At 37.6% G+C, this 22,117-nt stretch overlaps 1 protein-coding gene across 6 annotated transcripts in view; it reads right to left on the reverse strand.

The window, feature by feature from the left end:
* Positions 1–2,383: 2,383 nt before the first annotated feature.
* LOC131144222 (zinc finger CCCH domain-containing protein 37) overlaps positions 2,384–22,117 on the reverse strand; it is a 42,298-nt gene continuing 22,564 nt past the window's right edge. For all 6 annotated transcript variants that reach the window (XM_058092727.1, XM_058092732.1, XM_058092731.1 and 3 more), the window contains 2 exons: positions 20,876–21,022; positions 2,384–2,886 (listed from right to left, as the gene is read on the reverse strand). In XM_058092727.1, the coding sequence (XP_057948710.1) occupies positions 2,728–2,886; positions 20,876–21,022 (306 nt within the window). In that variant the 3' untranslated portion in view covers positions 2,384–2,727. The remainder of the gene's footprint in view (positions 2,887–20,875; positions 21,023–22,117) is intronic.

Raw genomic sequence — 22,117 nt, forward strand, 5'->3', positions numbered from 1 at the left:
TAAACAATGACTTGCTAAGGAAATCAACAACTCGATTAGAGCCTCAACATAAGAAGCATGCAATCTTGCTTATATCCTAGATACATTGGAGGCTCAAGAGCAGGATGATTCCTTTGAAGATGATGTGTCGATCACAGCTACCCCACTCTTTGGTTTTGTCATACTTAAAAATACTTTCCATTGTTTCGACCCAACAACCCTTTTTCTATGGCATAGAGAAACTTGATCCATCATAGTTAGTCAAGTGCTCTATAACAGCTTAATTCATTTTCATGTCCTGAACTCATTATCAATGAAGTTCACCCTTGTCCATGATTTCAAACCTTTAGGGAAATATAATATTATACGTTTCTTTGACATGTCTCAAATATCCAATATCAAAACAAACAACTATTGCACAGATTCTCCCACTTGTGTTGTGTGCATAAGATCTCGTAGTATGCACCAAGTATTGTACTTAACTTTCTTAGGAAATAATTAGGCCATTGTCTCTCTCCTCAAATCTTCCCAATTATCAATTTTACACTTACGATTTTAAATTTCATTATGCTTGGTAGCTCCACAACCTAGCATCCTAACTATACATCATAGCCACGGATACCTTCGCCTCCTTAGAGTCAACACTAATTGCATAAAAGTAATGTTCTACATTAAACAATAAGTTCTCAAATTCCTTAGCAACCCGAGCACCATAAAATGATTTTGGTTCCAATGTAAAACAAGAAGTTTTCCATCTCCTTAGCATCTCAAGGACCGCCAAATGCTCTTGGTTCTAGAACCCTTGCCCAACGATACTCTACAACATAGAGCTGGCAATACCTAGGGCACAAGCCATGAGGTTTAGTTTGGTGATAAGCACATCCATCTAATGTTATAAATCTTTCACCATATAACAAAAATCTTCAACAATTCACCAACGATACCATGCTACTATTTTTGGAATCCTTCAGTATAGACCGCTATTTTGATTAAATGCCCAAAATCGAGATTTTCAAGCCATTTTGCATTTTCCTACCTTTTAAATTTTTTTTATCTTTTCTATTTTTTTTACCGCGTTGAATGATTTGGGATGGTCCGAAATGATAAGGTGGGGTTTGATAAAAATTTTGACCTTGTGCACAAAATTGAGACAAAACCTAAGTCATTCCAGGCATTTTTTACCTCTTTTTGCCAATTTTTACTATGGCAAATATTTTTGTAATAATATAATTATTTAAGTATTTTTTTTTCTAAATAATTTGTATTATTCATTTATTTTTCATAATTTAATTTTTAAATAATAATTTAATTATCATACTTATGTCAACTGATTGACCCGACCTAGTCATTTGGTATTCGATTCACTTATTAGTTTAATTTTCAAAATATGTTGCGATCAATTAACCAATTTGTCTAGCTTCTCTAATACTATAAAGAGGATTTCTCTTTGATGTAATTTTTCAAAAATGTCAATTTTATCCCTATAACTATCGAAAATTATTTCAAAATAGTCCTTTAACTACCCATAACTATCCTAAAACTCTTATAATTATCTTAAATTTATCCTTATAACTACTCACAATCATCCCAGAACACCCTTATAGTTAATCTGCAATAATTCCAAAATGCTATCATACTATTTAATTTTTTTTATTTCTCTATAATTTTTTAAAAGTTAGAAAAAATAGAAAAATTGTGGAACACACACATAGTGCATGGCCATGCCTAGCAATTTATTAAATTAACTAAACTTAAAGGTTGACTCATGATCAACTAATAAAAGGTTTACTTTGTACTATGGAGGATTTTGTAGCAATTTCCAAAAAATCAGAAGACAAAGTGTCATATTTTAAGAAGTCTAAGTGTTGCTGAATTTTATCCTTTCTAATATTATAATAATTTGACTGTGCATGGGAATCTTAAATTATCTAAAGGCAACATCATTATTTTTTTTTTTTTTCCAATCCTTAGCATTCAAAGATTAATGCCACTTCAGATGCTGGTGAGAATCGAGAACCACTCGGCATCTCTTCATCTATTGTTTAGCCTACTAAAAATGAAAATTTATCCACGTGCACATACACAAATAACAGTGCGGCAATCATCCAACTTCAAAAACGTTCATATATTGTGGTTTCTAGCTTTCTGCAATGGCTGAGGCTTAACCTTTTCTTGTTCATTGTAACAACCACAAGCCTTGGTGAGTCTTCGTCTCTGTGCCATCACCCAAAAAGGCAATGTCCAAATACTGATTTTAAAAGGAAACACCCAAAATAAAATTGATGCTAGAGTTGGCAACATCAATTTCAGGCTTCAAATTTTAATTTGTATGAACTTTAGTGGAACTCTACGCATCCAAACCTAAAGTTCCAGCCCCCAAGTACTCAAAGACAGCTTGAATATATTTGCCAGAATTAATGCATCTCGTAATTAAAACAGCAACCTGAAGGCTTTGGAAAATGAAGTAGCACATCACTAAGAGATGTTCCATACAATCCCTAAATGAAGCAAAACAGCTTTCTTGGGAAACCCAAAAGCAAAAAGCAAGAAGTTGGATGTTGAGCAATGAATCCAAATCTACAATAATGTGCATTACAATGAATCAATCCCCAATATAATTCATCAGATGCATCCCATTAAATTAGAACTAGAAAACGCAGTTCACAGTGATAAGGAGGCAAAAGAAGTCCCTGACAATCTGCCCCACCATCTGAGCAAGTAACCTCACTGCTGCTCTTCTGCACTGCTTTATGCGTCCCTTCTTCCTTCCCCTTCTCCGGAAGACATCGATGCTTCTTGGGACGTTGCCCTAGCCATGACCTCTCCAGGAGGAGGGTGGTCAAACTTGCATGTTGCACCAAACTTGCATGTGCCAGTCTTCAAATAGAAAGGACAAATTATAACACCCTGCAAACATGTTTAACCCCGGCTTAATCACCTTATGATAGCACACGCATATGCATTATCTGGAATAATTAGACGCAGTAGAACTATATTTAACTTCACGCATCACTGCATCACAGCTAACATTAAAAACTGTTTAATTTTATATTTTATATTTTGCCCCAACGCAATACTGCAAAGATAAGAGGTACAAGTGGATCATCAGAAGTAGGATGCAACTTTCAGGTGCTGGAACTCTCTATTTTCTCTATTTTAAGAATGCCTAAAAAGTCCAAGAAAAAAAAATCATTTAGCAATGAAAAGGAGTCTCACTTTTTGTTTTCTCCCATTCAATGTTCTAGGCAAGAATCATAGACTTCAATTTTAAAGACCAAGATAAATATTAGACTAAGATGCCTAGAAGGGAAATAGAAAATGCTAAAAAGAATGTGGGTCTAGGAAATATGTAAAGAGATGAAGGCCTGCAATCATAGAGAAAAGCCACAGATAGGAGGCCTCTAATGAATATATAAAGTGAGTGGTTGGAATATTCTGCAAGTAGGCCTACAAAAAAATTTTAGTATCTGAATATGTATGAAATAAGTTGTCAAATCATATATCAGAGTGTTAATCGAGGGGGGGGGGGCCGTTGGAAAGGAGTCCATGGTCCTGGACTTTTGGTCCACTTGAAGTGAACTTAAGCAACACATTCATCTTCAGTGCCTCCTGCCTCATAAGACGTGCTTGTTTAGGTGCTAGTGAATAAATACCTTGTTAAACCAGCTTCAGCTTGAGCAACATTGGTAGCATCTGCCTTAGCAACCACCACACTATATGTGATATTTAACTAGAATCAAACAAATTGTTGCACGAAGCAAGCAAATGCAGTTATGAGCAAGGTTCCTCTATCAATAGCTCAGACACCTGAGTAAATAAAGTGTGTCAAGTATTAAGTTCAGATCCATATTGATCAGAGCATCTGATCCCTCTATTTATAACAGCCAAGTACAAAACAATGACCATAATATCCTCATGCACTCATGCACGCCTACTAACACAGCAGTAACACAGTAATACTGCTAAATGATTAGCAACATCCCCCCTGCAACTCAAGCTGGAGCATAGATATATGCTCCTAGCATGTTACAAATGGACTTCACGAGCAATACCCCACTCCACCCCGGTGGCCCCCAAAACACACACACAGAAGGCTTTAGTGAAAAAACCAGCAAGTTAGAATTCCTACTTCACATGAATGGCTGCAATGAGTGTCTATGCAAATTCATCGTGAACAACGTGACAATCAACTTCGATGTGTTTTGTACTTTGTTCACTCATGGGCAATTGGGGGCAATATGAATAGCAACTTGATTGCCACATAACTCCATAGGCTACAAATATGGAAAATCAACTTCCAACATGTTCTTTAGCCAAACAAGTTCACATGTATCGTAGGCCATGGCCAGGTACTCTAACTCAACACTCAACCATGCCATACAGTTTGTCTCTTACTCTTCTAGGATAGCAAGTTACCACCAACAAAAATACAGAACCAATTGTGGATCTTTTGTCAAAAGTTGACCTACCCAAATCTACGTATATATCCCTGAATAAAAGTGTGACCTAGGTCTTGATTTAAGAGACCTCCCCCAAATGCACCTAGTATCTCAAGATATGAATGACTGCATGGAGCATTTAATAGGCTTGGAATTGGATTAGGCTCATTTATGGGTTTGTTTAATGAGGCTAAATTACATTCAACATACTATAGTGAGCCTTAATACATGGGCTTGTTTAGCTCAAACTCCATGAATTTAGTAGTAGGGCCAATTCCCAAGGCCAATAGATTGGCTTGGTGGGGGCGAAAAAAAAAAAAAAAACCCTTAAAAGGCAGTATTAGTGGCAACCCCTTCTCACATTTTTCCTTAACAAAGCTCTTAAGAACCTCTCGCCACTCAAAATGGGAGTTTCAACAAGAACCAAACCATTCGTGAGCATCGTAAAGCTCAGCTCAACTTGGTTCAATTCATTTGCATCCCTACTTGCATACATCCAAATGCATGCATATCCCTACATTATAGGATTCCATCGAGTTCCACAATAGAAAGATCCTAAATCCATACTTATTTCCTTTTTTGTCACTGACCCAAATTGAAACAACTGTTTAGATTTACCTAAGTTTGTCAATCTTAGACCAACAAATAATTCCTTTCATCCAACTCATCGGACGTTATCTGCGGGAATGATGAAGGAACATAATTTTGGGATGCATGACTTCAATCCCATGAGCCACAAACTAGACCAGCAAAGAACAAGGTCAAACAAAGTAACCATGACCAAGGTGAACAACAGAAACAACCATGATTGAATCACAAACAAACTAGCATAACATTGCTATAGCCCCAAGAAACTAATATACAACTCTAATGGCACCAAAAAACCACCAACAAAGTGCCACGAGTCGACCAAGAAAGGTTAGATCTTTGAACATAAGACATGAACCACAACTTGATATTACGAAGTATGAAGGTATTCATGGCATTCTGGAAGAAATAGGAGCAAAAACAATGCTCAAACAAAGCATCACGAGTAAACGACCAAAAAAGGTTGGATCTTTGAACTTGATATTATGGGGTATGGAGGTATTCAAAACACCCTAGAAGAAATTGGATCAAAAACAGTGCTCAACAAACTCTAAGGAGCTATTAGCTTCCAGCTGGCATGTGGGAGCATATGGCTACTCAAACCATAAATTTTGGGGGGGTTGTAGATCAATAACTTCTGTGACTATATATTAGGTTGGTTTTACAAAATCTACAAGGATTACTGAGGTTCTGAAATGGTAGTGCATCCAAGAGTTTTTCCAATGGTGTGTTTTCCAAAGACTCTTAAGAGTTGTTTCTAGTCTTTGGTGGTGTGGGCAACCATCATATAGTGGTAGATTTGCATACGATTATGAGGTTTAGGGTTCAGTTTGGTGGCAACTATGCACTTACAGTTTAGGTTGGATCATGCTCGTACCATGTTGAAGTATTGGGTATGTTAGTAGCCCTAATCACAATGATAGGTTTCTCCCCTATATTTATAATATATGACGAGTACATAACAGTGGCTGTAATAGCCTAGGTTGTCATAATTGAGATCTTAAGTAGAATTATTTGAGGGATCTGAAGGATCAGATCAAGGATTGTAAGATTCGACCTGCAATGTAAAATAAATATTAAAAAATTATGCAAATGGAACTTTAAGAAAAGTCTTAAGAAATCAAACTTGGTAGTAACTTAGTAATTGTAAGTTAAAAATACATTTTAAAAATGTAGCTCAAGTGGTAGAGCTCTCATACAGCTAGACTGTCGCTGCATTGTCTATAATTAGAATTTAGAAATTGCTAATTTAGAAGTCAGATTCATAAGACAGGATTTAAAAAAAAAAAAAAAAGGAAATTCAAATTCACGCCATAGAAAGAAGAAAAAGAAGAAGAGCAAGAAAAGAGAAGACATTCACTGCTGAGTTTGCTAAGTGCTAACAGCCTAACAATGTCATAATGCTTAAAAACAAAAACTAGATTGTGACATAAATAGCTCCTTGTAAAAATAAAATAAAATAAAACAAAATAAAATAAACATAACCAAAGAGCATAACCCTCACTGCTTCCCTTTGTCGTCTCCTTTTGTTGACAGCAATGGAGCTTCTCTCCTCGCGATTCTAAGCAAGAGACTCCATTCGACCTCACCTTCTCTCTCGCTCCAACAGTCCTCTTCTTGTCCTCTCGCTGTCACACCTAGTTCGAATCCTCTTTCCATCTTTCTCCTGGCCGACCCAACATCTTCTTCTCTTCTCCTCAGCCCTACCTTTGTTATTGTTCGTCACGCACTAGGCCATCTTCTCTAGCTGTTTCCTTGACCTTTATCTTCGCGTTTTGGTGCTCACAAGCTTTCCTCCTATTCGAAGTTTCCCTCGGTGATTGGCTTTGGCTTTTTGGAGTTTGCAAGCTTCTCTTTGTTTTTTTGGTGCTCGCAAGCTTCCTCCTTTTCGAAGCTGCCCTTGCATTCGGCTCAGGTTCACAAACTTTTGTTTTCTAGTGCCCACAAGCTCCTCCAATTCGAAGCTGGCCTCTAGTTGTTCGCTAGGTCTTTTTCTCTTGTGGACCTTATACTCCCTTGTTCAGGGATGGAAAGTGTACTATGGTGGTCGAAAGAAAGTCCTTCAACCTAGTCATTAAAGGGGAAATCTTTGATTTCCTTAGAATCACTTAATACTGCAAGGACAAAAGGATCTCCATCTTCCTAGAGTAGGAAGAGTTCAAATGGTCCCTTGAATCTAAGAAGGCATTATGGACTTTGAAAAAATCCATACTCTAGGCAAATCCTTGATTTCATCGAACAGGGAACAAGGATAGAACCCTTACTTTGCAGCTAAACTCAAACAAATTTGGAACTACCTTGCCCCTTATGGAGACTAACAATGGTGGTTGGAGAACCCTCCCATTCCTCAAGGGGTATGAATCCAAGGGTTGGGTGAGGATCTCCTCCTTTACAGCCAAGCTGGCCTACCATTTTTTCCTCCCACCAAGAATGTTTTAACATCTTAAGTGGAGAAGAAGCCTGCAGCCTCCCCAGTGGATTATTAGCTCCCTTGTGCCCTTGCCCTCATTGTTGGTATGCCTCTCGACTCTATTGTTAAGTGGTGGCATGACATCCAACTCCCAGGTGGTGGGGAAGACAAATAATCATATGCGATCCTTCGCGAATGTTGTGGGGGAGAACAGTAGTGTTGCAAATAGTTTTTTTTTTTTTAATCTCCCGAAGCAGGATAAAGGCAAGCCCAAAGCTCTTGACTCCTTTGAGGTTGTCAAAGTACTTAACTTAGGCCTTGGAGCTACAAATACGGTGATTTCTTTTGGCCTTGCAATCTCACTTGACTACTCGAAGCCCCAACATAGCTCTTTTTCTCCCTTTGAGCTACATGACAGTCCTTCTAAAGCTACTAAAAACAGAGTCCACTTTGGGAAGGGTGTCCCCCTTCAGGATCTCCCCTCACAAGCAGCTGCAACTCAAGAGGAGGTCGTTCTAGAGCAGGAACCTGTTTGGGTTCTTCGGAAGTATAAATCAGTAAGCAAAACCATAGGTGTGTCCAAAAAACCTTACAATTGCTTGAGGATATTGAAAGAAAGAGGAGAGGAGATGGGAAGTAATCATAGAAAACCATTGGGCCGCAAAAAGCACTTGGAATGCACAATGAACTATGGAAAAACAGGAGGATGCTTAGAAATGGCAAAGGCATGCAGTAGCTAGAGCCCTTGCGTCAACTCATGTTAAGGAAAATCATTTCTTAGAATGTGAAGGTTCTTAACAACAATTCTTTATTAAGGATTGGAGGGGCAATGTGGTGTGCTTGCAAGAAACCAAGGGTGAGACAGTGGAGCATCTCTTGATCAAAGACCTTTGGTGCCAAGACGCTTGTGATTAGATATCCCTTGGAGCAGTAGGGAGCTTAGTGGGTATTCTTAACTTGTGGAAGCCCATTCTTCTAGAATTGCTGGACCACTCCACCAATTCCTTCTCAGTCTCTTGTTTGTTCAAAAGCATAAATAATAACTCTCGGTGGATTTTCACAAGGGATTATGGCCTAGGTGAAGGAACCTCTAGGCCTTTTTTTGGAAAGAGCTCTTCGAGATTAGGACTAGATGGGATGCACCTTGGATCATTGGAGGTCATTTCAACTAGATTGTTTATCAACACGAAATAAGTGAGGCAGCCTTGAGACTAGTAGCTTGAGAGAATTCCTTGACTTTATTATGAACGTCCTTATTGATGTCCTTCTCTTTGGTGGCAACTTCACTTGGTCTTACTCCAAGGAGTCGACTCCCTTTTCAAGGATCAATAGGTTCCTAATTTGGTAGATTTAGTACTTCACTTTCCTCACGTGATTCGAAGTATACTTCCTAGGCACTTCTCATTTCACTTCCCCATCACACTTGACACCGAAAAAGTTAAATGGGGGCTGACCCCCTTTCACTTCAAAAATATGTGGTTAAAGCATGATAGTTTCGTGGAGTTAGTGAAAACTTGGCGGTCCTCCACTTAGGTCACTAGGAAGGCTAGTTTTGTGCTCGTTTCAAAATTGAAAGGAACAAAAGAAAAGCTAAAGAAATGGGGAAAAGAAACACCTTTGGGAATGTCCAAGAGAAGAAGAATATTGTTATCCTTAATGGCATTAAAGAACATGATGAGCAGGAGATAATCCAAGGTATTGGTGATGAATAGAGCACCAAAAGAGTTGGGCTTAAGATGGAAGTGAACAAGGCTATTAATCTACAAAATTATTTCATTGGACAGCATATGCTCATTGTAGAGGTAACACCTGAGATAAATCACCTTAACCAAGGAATAGGGTTTTAGGAAAGGTATTTTGCGTTTTTTATAAAGACCTTTACACTGAACCTGAGACTTAGAGATCCACAGAAGATGGCATCTATTTCAAATCTCTTAATTCATTCTTTTTGGGTGGCTTAAGAGATCCTTTGATGAAGCAAAAGCACTCCAAGCTATTAAAAATTGCAATGAGGATAAAGCGCCTGGGCCAAATGGTTTCTCCTTGAATTTCTTTCCGACTAACTATAGCCTTCTCAAGCATGGTATTTTAAACATGTTCAAGAAGTTTCATTGATCAGGAAAATTCGTCCATTGCATCTATGCTACCTTTGTCACTATTGTTCCAAAGAAACTTGGGGTTGTTAACATCAAGGATTTTAGCCCTATTAGCTTGGTGGGAAGCATATATAAAATCCTTGCCAAAGTCCTAGCCGAGAGGTTCAAGAAAGCAATACCAAAAATCATTGATCAATATAATCATGTTTTTTGTGGCTGGAAGAGAGATTATGGATGCTGCCCTTATTGATAATGAGGTGGTGGATGCCTACCTAAAGGACGGAAAAAGAGGAATAGCGTGCAAACTAGATATGGAGAAAGAATTTGATCATGTCAACTAGAACTTCAAAGAATTTGATCATGTCAACTAGAACTTCCTCCTTTATCTCCTTAGGAAAATGGGCTTTAGGGAGCTCTAGTGTAGTTGGATTGCTCAATGCATCAAAATTCCAAGCTTCTCAGTGCTCATAAATAGCTGCCCTTTTGATTTATTTCACTCCTCGAGAGGCTTGAGACAAGGAGATCCCTTGTCCCCTTTTATGTTTATTTTGGTTATGGAGGTGCTTAGCCTCATGCTAGTGAAAGCTACTGAACGTGATCTTTAGAAGGTTCAAGGTGGGCAGAAATGGAAGGCTCATAGAAGTTTCTCATCTAATTTAACAAATACTATCATTTTTTGCGAAGATGATCCCCCTTCATATCCTCAATCTACAATGCATTTTGTTAAGATTTGAGGTTGTCCCAAGCTTAAAGTGAACCTTGGTAGAAGTCAGCTAATTCCACTAGGAGAAAACATTTGGGGGGCAGGGGGGTGGACCTTCCTTGATGGTCTTTCTAGGTTGCAAGATGGAATCTTTTCCCATTAATTAGCTTGGTCTCCTCCTCGCAATCAAATTCAAAGACAAAGGAGTCTAGGACCCTTTATTGAAAAGTCTGAAAGGAGATTGACAGGATGGAAAAGAAATCTCTTATCAAAAGGAGGCAGACTCACCCTCATCAAGGGCACTTTGATGAATCTTCCAGTGTATTCATGTCCCTTCTTCCCCTGCTAGCCTTAGCTGCAAGGAGATTGGAAGGAATTCAGAGAAGTTTTATTTGGGAAAGCTTAGGGGAGGATTTTAAATATCACCTTGTTAGCTGGGGCGTGGTTAAACAACCCATTTGTTCTAGAGGTTTGGGACTCAAATCCTTCCTTACTTTCAATAAAGCTGGTGAGATATTATTGTTTCTAAATATGGGCTTGTGCATAATGGGTGGACAGCACACAATGGTAGGAGTCTCTATGGAGTGGGAGTTTGGAAAGTCATCAGCAAAGGATTTTTTCCAATTCGTAATATTCCAAGAGGGAAATGGGGCCAATGTTTACTTCTAGCATGATGCGTGGTATGAGAACACGTAATCTTAGAGTCATCTTTCATTCCATTAATAGCTTGGCTTGTGACGACAAAAATGCCATTATCAGTCATCATCTCCAAATCACTGAGAAGGAAATTTTCTGGAATTCCTTTTATTATGAGTATGCAGATTGAGAACTTCATGGCTCATGCACTCTCTAACTTCTACAGAAATCTCTAATTCCCATTACCAAAAAATCCTCGAAAAACCAAAATGAGCTTTGGAAAAAAATGCTACTTTCACCGTTAAATATTTCTAAAAGAAGCTCTCGTCGATCCCCTTGGATTTGCACTTGGAGGATGTAAGCCCCTTCAAACGTTGCCACTTTTTTAGGAGTCCACGCATGCAAATATTTTAACCCTTGACAATCTGCAGAAAGAGGGCTTAGAATCACAAATAACAGTTTTCTTTGTATGGCTGAAACAGAATTAGTCAACCACATTCTTCTCCACTGCACCTGGACAAGGAACTTGTGGAATTTGGTTCAATCTTGACTGGACAATAGTGGGTTATGGAAAATTCAGTTGGAGGGAAGATTGGGATAGAAAGGCATCAGAGCCACCAAGGAGAAGCAAAAGGTTTTGAACCTCATCCTTCTCACCATTTTTTGGTGTGCTTGGAAAGAAAGAAATAAGACAGCCTTCAAAGATACAACTACTCCGCTTCAGATTGCAAAGAGCAGTGGCCAAATTGTTACTGATCATAATGTAATCCTTGATGTTTGCAACACTCTACAGAGTGGTTGACGTTTTGTACCACAGGATGGCATCCCCTAGATGCCTTGCTAATATAAATTTCCCTTAAATTATTAAAAATAATGATAAATAGCTCTCTGTGAGTCTATGACTCTGTCAAAGTTGGCTCTCTTTTATTGTATTCACGGGAAAAAAAAATATGAGAGATTCAATAGAATGATAAGCATATGAATAAATCAAAGTCTTTTTTGAAGCTCTTCAAGAAGCAAGAGTTAAAAGAAGATTAGAAACTATTTTCTCTGTTCCCATCAAGACGCTAGACTCGAAAGTTATCTATTTCAAAGCATGCCTCTGCTGGGCCTGTTGGCTTGGCTCTGTTCTTGGCTGCTGTTGATTGAACACCACGAACCTCAGTCAACCACTGAAGAAAAAAGCTAGGATCTGTATTTCCAACCCATCGTTGCCAGCGGCTGATCGAACACCAGATTGAGGGCTCTATGGTTGTCAAACTCAAAATAAAAAAGCTAAGTGCTACTCAAAACTCCAAATGAGAAGAAATCAAGTGCTGGGTTTTGAACTTCAAAGAGGATTGAGTTGTCGAACACCAGAGAGAAGTCAAGTGCTGAATCTGTTAATTGTTGGGAGCTATTTTTCCCTAGTTGTTGAAAATTTGGGCCAAATAGGTAGCAAATGTAAACGTTTTGGGCCTTTGACCATAGTAGTCAAAGGCACAAGGCGCACCGAGGCGCAGAGAGTACTTGGAGCCGAGGCGCGAGGCAAAGGCATGTGCCTCACGAAGATGAGGCGCACAATTATTAAAATTGTGTACAATGCCTATTTGGTGGGTAATTGATATAAAAAACACATCAATAGTTATATTAGAATTTAAAATGCCAAAATATTCAATAGTAATTATGACAAACAAAGTACCAAGTTCCAAGTGAAACAAACATAGTTCAACATAAGTAATTACGCATGCAAGATTTTAAGCTTCAAATTAGAAATGAAATAAAATTTCCAGCTGAAGGCCCAAAAGCATCTTCAATATCAAAAGAAAAGAGTACAATAAAACAGCAGCTAAATTCAGTAAAAAGAAATGTTATATCTTAATATATTTCAGAAAAATGTTTAGTTTGTACCCTGCATTTCCAAACAAATTACAAAACAGCAGCAAAGCAGCAATGCAGCAATGTTTGATGGGTAATTGATATATGAAAACACATCAATAGTAATATTATAATTTAAAATGCCAAATATTCAATACCAAAACATAAACACATAGAGACAGCTGGTACCAAGTACCAAGTGAAACAAACATAGTTCAACATAAGTAATTACACATGCAAGAGTTCAAGCTTCAAATTAGAAAGGAAATGAAATTGCCGAAGGCCCAAAAGCATCAACATAGTGGCTTAAAGCAAGTTAATCTATAACTTACCAAGAACAGGGGCAGCCTGCTAGCCACCAGCAAGAAGACGAAGAAGAAGAACAAGAAGTAGAAAAGCATCAACACAGTGGCTTAATGCAAGTTAATCTATAACTTACCATGAGCAGGGGCAGCCTGCTAGCCACCAGCAAGAAGAAGAAGAATTAGTAGAAAAGCATCAACATAGTGGCTTAATGCAAGTTAATCTATAACTTACCAAGAGCAGGGGCAGCCTGCTAGCCACTAGCAAGAAGAAGAAGAAGATGAAGAAGAAGTAGAAGTAGAAAAGTGGCTTAATGCAAATTAATCTATAACTTACCAAGAGCAGGGGCAGCCTGCTAGCCACCAGCAAGAAGAAGAAGAAGAAGATGAAGAAGAAGCAGTTTGAAGCAGCATGACGAATCACTAAGACTGGCGATGACGACTCAATGGCTCAAAGCCTCTTCGCTTGTTTGAAGGCTCTGGCAGAAGGCTCGAAGACTTGAAGACGAAGGTCGTGCTGGTTCAAGGCTTGAACCTCGAAGAAAAAAGGCTCTTGCGAAGGCTCGAAGACTTGAAGGCTTGAAGATGAAGGTGTTTCATGCTGGTTCGAAGGCTTGAGGATGAAGATTGTGTTGGTTCGAAGGCTCAAACCTCAAAGACGAAGGGCTCCTGTGATGGCTATCTTTCGGGGAAGGCTTGAAGACTCAAAGGCTTGAAGATGAAGGTGTTTCATGCTGGATCGAAGGCTTGAGGACGAAGATTGTGCTAGTTTGAAGGCTCAAACCTCAAAGACGAGGGGCTCCTACAATGGCTCTCTTGCTGGGAAGGCTCGAAGACGAGAAGATGTGAATACGAAGCCTGAACTACTGGTTTCGTGTTGGTTCAAAAGTTCGAAGACAAAGCATAGACCTGCTGTTTTGAGTCGAGGCCTCTGGCTAGGGCTGGTTCGAGTCTGGCTACGTTTTCTTTCTTAAAAGGTTAAAAATAATGAAGTTAAAAGGTCAGATATCTGAGGCGCAACTCACTGCGCCTCAAGCCTCAGTGCGCCTGCCTGCACCTCTTGAAGGTCGCCTCGCCTCAGTCCTACTGAGGCACTAGCCCCATCGCTCCACTGCGCCTCGCGTCTTTTGACTACTACGCTTTGGGCCAACAAAAGCATGTATCAAACCTTATTATTAAAGCTCAAAAAGTGAAGAAACCCAGTCCAGGCGACAAAGTAGAATCAATCCTACATGCAATCCCAATTCTACCAATTCTGTTACAATTCTATCAAGATTCTACTTGATTCTGATTTTTGTTGCAATTTGGATCATTGTGGTCAATTTGGATTAAAGAAACGATTCCATGATTCAGATCACAATTTTGATAAAACTGATAATACCCTAACTCATACATATTCACACTTGCTAACACTGCAATAGCACATTGCACTAGTGCTAAATGACTGTAGTGACCAAACAAGATGAAAGCTTGTGTAGTTGCGAAAATTGCACTCAAAAAATTTTTATTACCCAACTATTTTGAGATTTTCCTCCCGAATGATTTATCTTAATCTCATCAAGTATTCCTTTTTGACATGGTGATCTACAAGAAGTTTGAATAAAGAAACCTCAGTGTGTTGCTCACAGGGACTAGGGTGTGGAATGAAGTGATTTAGGACAATAATAAACAGAACCAAAGAAAGAATTGAGAGAGAGAGAGTACACAAACAGCAATTTCAGATTCAAGATCTGGTGATTGTTTAATACAATACAAGCAAAGTACTTAATACACCCAACATTACAGCCATAACTAATAACAAAATAACCCCAAAATACTTTAAAAAGCACAAAATAACCCTAAATGAACTAAACTTCTAAAATAACTAGAATTTTTCCAAACTAAAACAAAATTTAAAATTCCTAAAGCTGTAGCAATATAAGCATCATTCTCCATCGGCAGTCCCCCATCAAACTCCCCTTATTAAACTCAACCTTGAGTTTTGAAATGGCATAGCAGATTTAATTCCATGAGTACGAAGAAAGAACATGTAGACAAATCTAAGAGGTGGCACAAACTGCATTGCATCATCAATCATCGCGGGAGAGAGTATCTAAAAGATCCTCCAACTGGAAATAGCATAGAAGGCTCCAATATTCTCTAATAAAATAACAATTGTCACAAGAAATCAATTTAATTACAAAATATATAGACAACACAAGCAAATATACATTTGGACCATATTATAAAGGATGGAAAATGTTTTACTAGATTTTGTAAAAGAAGATGTAAAGGGAGTAGAGGAGAATCATCTAAATGGGATTTTCAATAATAGGATCCATTATTGAATAACTTTCAATAAACTCAGGAACAATTAATTGTTGCTCATTCTTTGGGTTAGAAATGGAAAACTGAGGTTGAAAAGAGCAAAATCATTGTCAAACAAATCTGTCCTAGTAGTTGGCAACTTATTTTGAAGTTCATTGCAAGTCTCAACAACCTAGTTTATTGACAAAAGTCAAGGTCCATCTCTAAGCTAGAAGTAACTACCAGTGTTTAAGGTCTCTAAAGACGATTAAGGCCTTACATTGATAAGAAGATTCCTCATGTCCACAGGAAAAATCAAAAAAAAACTTGCACTTATAATATGCAAGTTTAAGTTTTTTCCTTGAACAACTTTGGTGGGGTTGTTGACAGCCTCTTGACCACTTAGAAATTGATCTACACTGATGATGATGCTCTTTAATGCTCATGATGATGCTCTTTAACGCTCATGATGATGCTCTTTAATGTTAAAGTGTTATGGGTGCGTAGTTGGAAAAATCTCTTAGCTTACAAATCCATGCACAATGTTTTAAAAGGTATTTTCAAGGCGATTTTCTAAAGGTGCAAGTCCAAAAAAGCGAACGCATTTTTCTGATGGGTGCGTGCCCAAGAGGAAAAAGTGTGCATTTGATGCCTTGCCCACAGAAGGCATACACATAATGGGAACACATGTTTTTACATTCTCATATAAGAAATATAGAAGCCTTCATTCAATCATTCCACACTAGGAAGAAAGAGACAAGTTGCCAGGCTTTCTGACCTATACCTTTGACCTAAATTTGTCCGAACCCACCTTCTTCACTTTTTGATTGATGGTAGCAAAGCAGGCAGCTTCTTCAACAAACTCCCTCGAACTTCCTCTCCCTCTAATGAGTTTGTCCGATGGCTGACCCTCCCTCCACTGTATCAGCAATTGAAAATTCCCTTGTGTTTGATTCGTTATAAGTTGATGTGTGTGAGAAGTGCATATGGCAATTTGGGTCATGCAGAATTTCTTTGGAACCCTTTGATCCTCTCAAGCAACGTGCTTTATCCTTATTGGCTGGAAGAGTACCCACTAGTGATGTTATTCCCTTGGAAAGGCATGTGGATATGGCTGTGACTTTGCTATTTAGGAGCAAAAACAAAGCAAGAGTTACATGAAATTGGAGTCTTAAAATTTATATAAATCATTTCCTAATTTATTTAATAAAGTTTTACTACTTCTAACATATAAAATTATTTGTATATTTTTAAAATAAAAATTAAACACCCAAAAGGCTTACACCTCAACATTTGCAGGCCCACACCTCACCTTGTCCAGGTAAAATGCCTCACTTTTAAAATATTGGCCAAGAGTAAGCCTCATAGAGGGGTGCAATGTTTTCGGTTTTGCAAAATAATATGCTTTCTAACCTCATCTATCAACCCTTTTTTAACATAATCACCACTCTATGCTCCTCGTTAAGAAAACAGAGATACATAAGGTGCCTGAATTTAAGGTAATAATCGGTGACACTAGAAGACAATTGCTTAAGACTACATATTGGTCAACTAATTGCTCCCTATAAGAACAAGGGGGCAGATTTATCTTTTAAAATATATCTCATTTCAGCCCATAACATAACAAGTGGTTCTTCAAGAAAATATTTGTCCTCAACTTTTTGCCAATATTGCTTTACCAAACCAAGAAGTTTTGATTTAGCAAGAAACACTAGTGGTCACACAATCCATACCAATTTACACAATTCTCCACATCATCCAACCAGCCTGAGAAAAACCGAGAACCGTAAGAATCATCAAAATCACAAGGACATCTATGTTCTATCAAATGATGAATTGCAAGAACTAAATATGTGGAATTGGCTTTTCATTAAACAAGGAAGCAAATATGGACCGATGCAACCAACAACTACCAATAAATAACATTAAATCAATTTCTGTGAAATACATATACTGTAAGTTTATGCAACATTACCAAAAGGCCCTTGCACTGACATTGTAGTTTTAAGAGATTCTTCAAATATTTCACTCCAGCTTCCCACAGATGCTCCACGAAAAATTCACAAATAAACTTGAAAAAGGGTGCTGCTGCACGGAATTTATCCTCCAAAAATATATATCAAACAATTGAAGATGGATTTCTTCAAACCAACATCACAATCTCACAAAGGAAAGCTAATTTTTTGCAGAAAATCTAAAAATATTGCAGCTCGACCTCAATTTGAATGCGGGAAGACCTTCAAAATACAGAAATATGCAGTGAAAGTCCAAGATCCTATAGTGTAGGTCAAAATATCTCAAATCCAAATCAGAATATTGTGGAAGCCTCAAAATATCGTGGCTGAAGCAATTTTGGAAGATGTAGAAGACAGACAGTTTCTCACACATCGTCAGTGCATGGGGTTGTGTGCTGCCAGTGATGGTCTTCCCGCAATGGTATTCTGACTGATGGCAGATTGAGGAGTGATCAGTCGATTGGTGGTGGTGATGTGTGAAGAAAGCACCTGCAACTGGGAGGATTTTAAAGAGGGGTCAGTTCGAATAATATCAGGTGGCACATGGGGCTACATGTCTTGTGGATGAAGGTGAAATTGTAGGAAAAGGCCTTTCAGGGATTCTGTTACAGATGGAAATGGAAGTGTTGTGAATTGATGCCCGGAAAATTGAGTTCAAGAACGAGGGCTATGAATGCAATTTTGTGGGCAGTGGCAGTACTACAATTGTTGAATCTACTTCTGCAAATTCTGTGAGAACTTTGTTGTCGCAGCAAATGAATCCTGTGGAATTGCACAGATAGGGCAATTCAGGTGAGATCCAATGTAGATCCAACTTTCTATTCACTCGCAAGTTTTTGGTGGTTGTGATTCCAATTTTTGGATGATACTTTGACGGAGATCCTTGTAGGAGTTTGAACATTGATGGTGGATCAATTACAAATATGAGAGGAAGACTGGGAAAATCAGAATTTGCTCTGACACCAAATTGATGCAGTACAGTAATAAACAGAATCAGAGAGAGAGAACCCTAAATGAACTAAACTTTTAAAATAACCAGAGTTATTCCAAATTAAAATAAAATCCTAATTTCCAAAGCTGTAGCAATATGAGGATCTAAACTTCACCGGTCATGATGGTTCTTATAATGGGTTTATAGGATCACCGAGTGTACTGGTTTTGTACTGCTTGCCAACTATCAGTTAAAAAAGCCATCTCTGCTCTCATTGTACAAGGGGTTTGCCACCTTTTTAGTTCTGTATTTTAATTTACACTTTCTATTTAAAAATAAAATAAAACAAAATAATGCGAAATCATTCTGTGTCTATAGACAGATTGGCAACTCCATTAATTGAGCATCCTGTGTGAATGGGGCATCGTAATTGCACGTGATCCCAGAGAGCAAACATGATCTTAAAGCATTTGAGAATAGGCACTTTCATATAAAAATCTGTCAACTTTAGGATACTTGTTAAGAATAGAGATCTGCAACTTCTCTTTGGACAATTTCCATAGCGCAGAGAAAACAGGTAGTCAAATTTAGGGAGGAATTGAAATGATAAAAAGCAGTTGAAACACCTACTGATCCCAACCTCAGGCAGAATAAAGAGAATTGAACCCCTTATGATCCAACATGCACACAAATAAGACACACAAGATCTGTTTGGATATAATCAAACTGTAATAGAGGCAGATATTTTCTTTTCCCGTATAGTAAATTAATTTATGCAACAGTCTAAAACAACCTCATTAGAGGGAATATGTTATAGTTCGAGACACCTGAAAGAAACTCCAAGTAAAGGCATCCAGAGGACTAGAGATTGTTGGATTTACAGATGCAGATTGCGGTAGCCCACGGATAGGAAATCTATATCAGTGTGCTTCTACAACAAAATCAGTAAGGGGGTGATTGGTTCACACTATCTTTCAACATTTCTAAGAATGTGAAGCCTATGAAATCTCATTCCCACGTTTGTTTGGGTATCGAAATCTACCATCACAAAAATCTTAACATTCTTGAGAATGAAGGATTGCCACAACATGGGCATCCCATTCCCACCCTCCTTATGGAAAGTTTCATGGGATCCCATTCCCATGAGAATCCTACTTCTGGAATCAAATTGCCCTCACTATTTTGGCCAATTGGATGTCGATGAACGTATTTTTATTACTACCGTTATAATAGTTGTTACTTGCTACTACTACTATTATACATAATGGCTAAAATTTGGACACCATTTTGCCCCCAATTATTTCATTTAATTGGATTATTAAGTGTTGAATTTTTAAAAATTTATGATTGTTGAAAGTTTTAGGACATAAATTTGATTGGGTACATATTCTTAGTAGGTTTATGTATAGAAAATATAATTACTCTACATATATAGATTATACACATGTCAAGGGTATAATGATCATCTCAGAAAGGGAACTTAGCCATCTCCATTGTAAATCAGAAGTGGGTCACTGCAGCTACAGTGGGAGGTGAACTGTAGGCTTGGAAAGAGATCAAATCAATAAAGTGAGAAGATCTCTCACCCACATTCCGCTTGCTATGTTTTGGGCAGTGTGGAGAGAAAGGAACAGAAGATCCTTTGAAGGAATTGTTTCTCATATTTAGGCTGTCATGGGCCAGTGAACTGTTATGATCTCTAGCTGGCATTCTAGGCTGATTGAAGGGACCCTTTTGAAATCCTTGATTAACTTGATACCTTTTATTAAGGGATGTTTCTCTCTCGTTGTTTCCTTACTACTTAGGTGGCATCCCCTTGATGCCTCTTTTTCTCTTTACTAATTAAAAAGAGGATATAATGATCATCTTCTTGAAATGCATACAGGATTCTCATGTTGAACCAAACATTGACATCAGCATCCCCCATGTACATCTTTGGGGATCTTACGATGCAAATCAAACAAAAATATCCCCATGAGGCAAGCACCCCATTCCCAAGAATGCAATAACTAGGAATGACATTCCATGAAATATTTTTCTTTTGTGGCAAAGCAAAAGTCCCCTAAGAATTTATCAGAGAGATTTGACAAGTTTTATGAGCGCTGTCAACTCCCCAAAGCAACCCTCATTTATCAGCAATGACATGGAAGGGTTAAAAATGATATTGATATGGACATGTAGAGTTCAAATGCTGAAGCTAGGACAATGGCCACCAGTACTACACCCATGAAAATGTCAGTGATCATCATATTGCTATATATATGGATTACCGACCGTGGCTGACAGATCATTTGGAGATAATTGTCATTTGTAAGGGGTTTAGAGATCATGAAACAGATAGCTCTTACATCAAGTTAGGGATCAGTTTGTGAATGTAGTTACTAAGGCTTTAGATAATTCTTGTTTATGTAGGGAAGTACGCAGTTACAGAAGGGTATTATTGTACTCCCACAATTCTATTGTATAAATGTATTTTCCTAGACACATGTACAGAAGCAGAGACACACATATATTTCGGTATTTATTATTAAAAAAAAAAGAATAACAGACCACTAGTGGAGTGCTCTCAATGACAGAAAATATTCACATGAATATTCCCCTCCTACAACGTCAAGAGGATATACAGTCCATACCTCTCTCCTGGGTAAACCTGCAAGAGTGAGAGTAACATTCTCTTGTTCTGCTATCTTCATCATTGATGGTGTTGGTGCTGACCTATCAATAGGATGATGAAACTTGCATCGTTCACCAAATTTGCACTCTCCAGTTTTCATATAGAACTGGTACGAACAAAAGAAATTAAAAGCACAAATACATAAGAACAGTCAATAAATAATTAATTTGAAAAAAAAAAAATTGGATTCATACATAAAATTAACACAATTGTGATAAAATGGCCCAATTTTTACACAAAATAAAGGAAAATTATTAAACATCATTTTAAAAATTAAAATTCCAAATATTCTAATTATAATTAAATCAATCAATCAATCAATCCCAAAGAACACTGGAATTCCTTTCACAGGATTTCCTCGTAATACCATCAATGGTACATGCCTGTATCAGTAAGCATACATAAGTGCTGCACATAAACTCATATGCTCAACTTTTTTCCACTTTCGGTGACAACTCCCCTAACAAAATTCTAAATTTTATTCAACATTTCTGACAATTTTTTTTATACATCCATTAAAAAGCTGGTATCCAAGCTCTCCCATAAACACTTTTAACATTTTAATACATTTTTCCTCTCCCCCTTTCTTACAGAACAACAAAGAAAACAACATAAAGTATTAAGAACTCATTGTAAAGCTCTATTTCCCTCCCCCTTCCATAGAATACTAATATTAAACTAGAAAGTTCTTTAATGCTAAAAGCAGAGGTAACTAATTTTCTTCTCTCATGCAAACTTCAAGCTTCTTTATAATATACATTCTTTATAATACACACACACACACACACACACATATATATATATATGTATATCATATTTTATATGCAATAATCAATCCCCACATCCCAATAGGTAAGGTCCATATATCACATTTTACATGAGATATGAAAAAGGAAATGAAATTGATTTGTCACCATTACTAATTCCCTCTTACTAGTTTAAAAAAAAAAACAAAAAACAAAAAAAAAACAATAACAATAAATAAATAAATTAAGATATGTGAAATAGCAATTATCTGTCTAGATTTCTAATGTTTCAATGAGTGTCTGATTGCATACTTAGGTATGTTACAATAACATACAGATCAAGCCTTTTCCAACAAATCAAGAAACTATATCAAGCAAACAACCCCTCACGTGAAGCTCCATCACACACTGAGAAGCAAACAAAGTTCAAACCCAAAGCCTCTATAAGACTAGTA

This window comes from Malania oleifera, chromosome 12 (genome assembly GCF_029873635.1).
Source record: "Malania oleifera isolate guangnan ecotype guangnan chromosome 12, ASM2987363v1, whole genome shotgun sequence".
In the NCBI taxonomy this organism is placed as follows: domain Eukaryota; kingdom Viridiplantae; phylum Streptophyta; class Magnoliopsida; order Santalales; family Ximeniaceae; genus Malania; species Malania oleifera.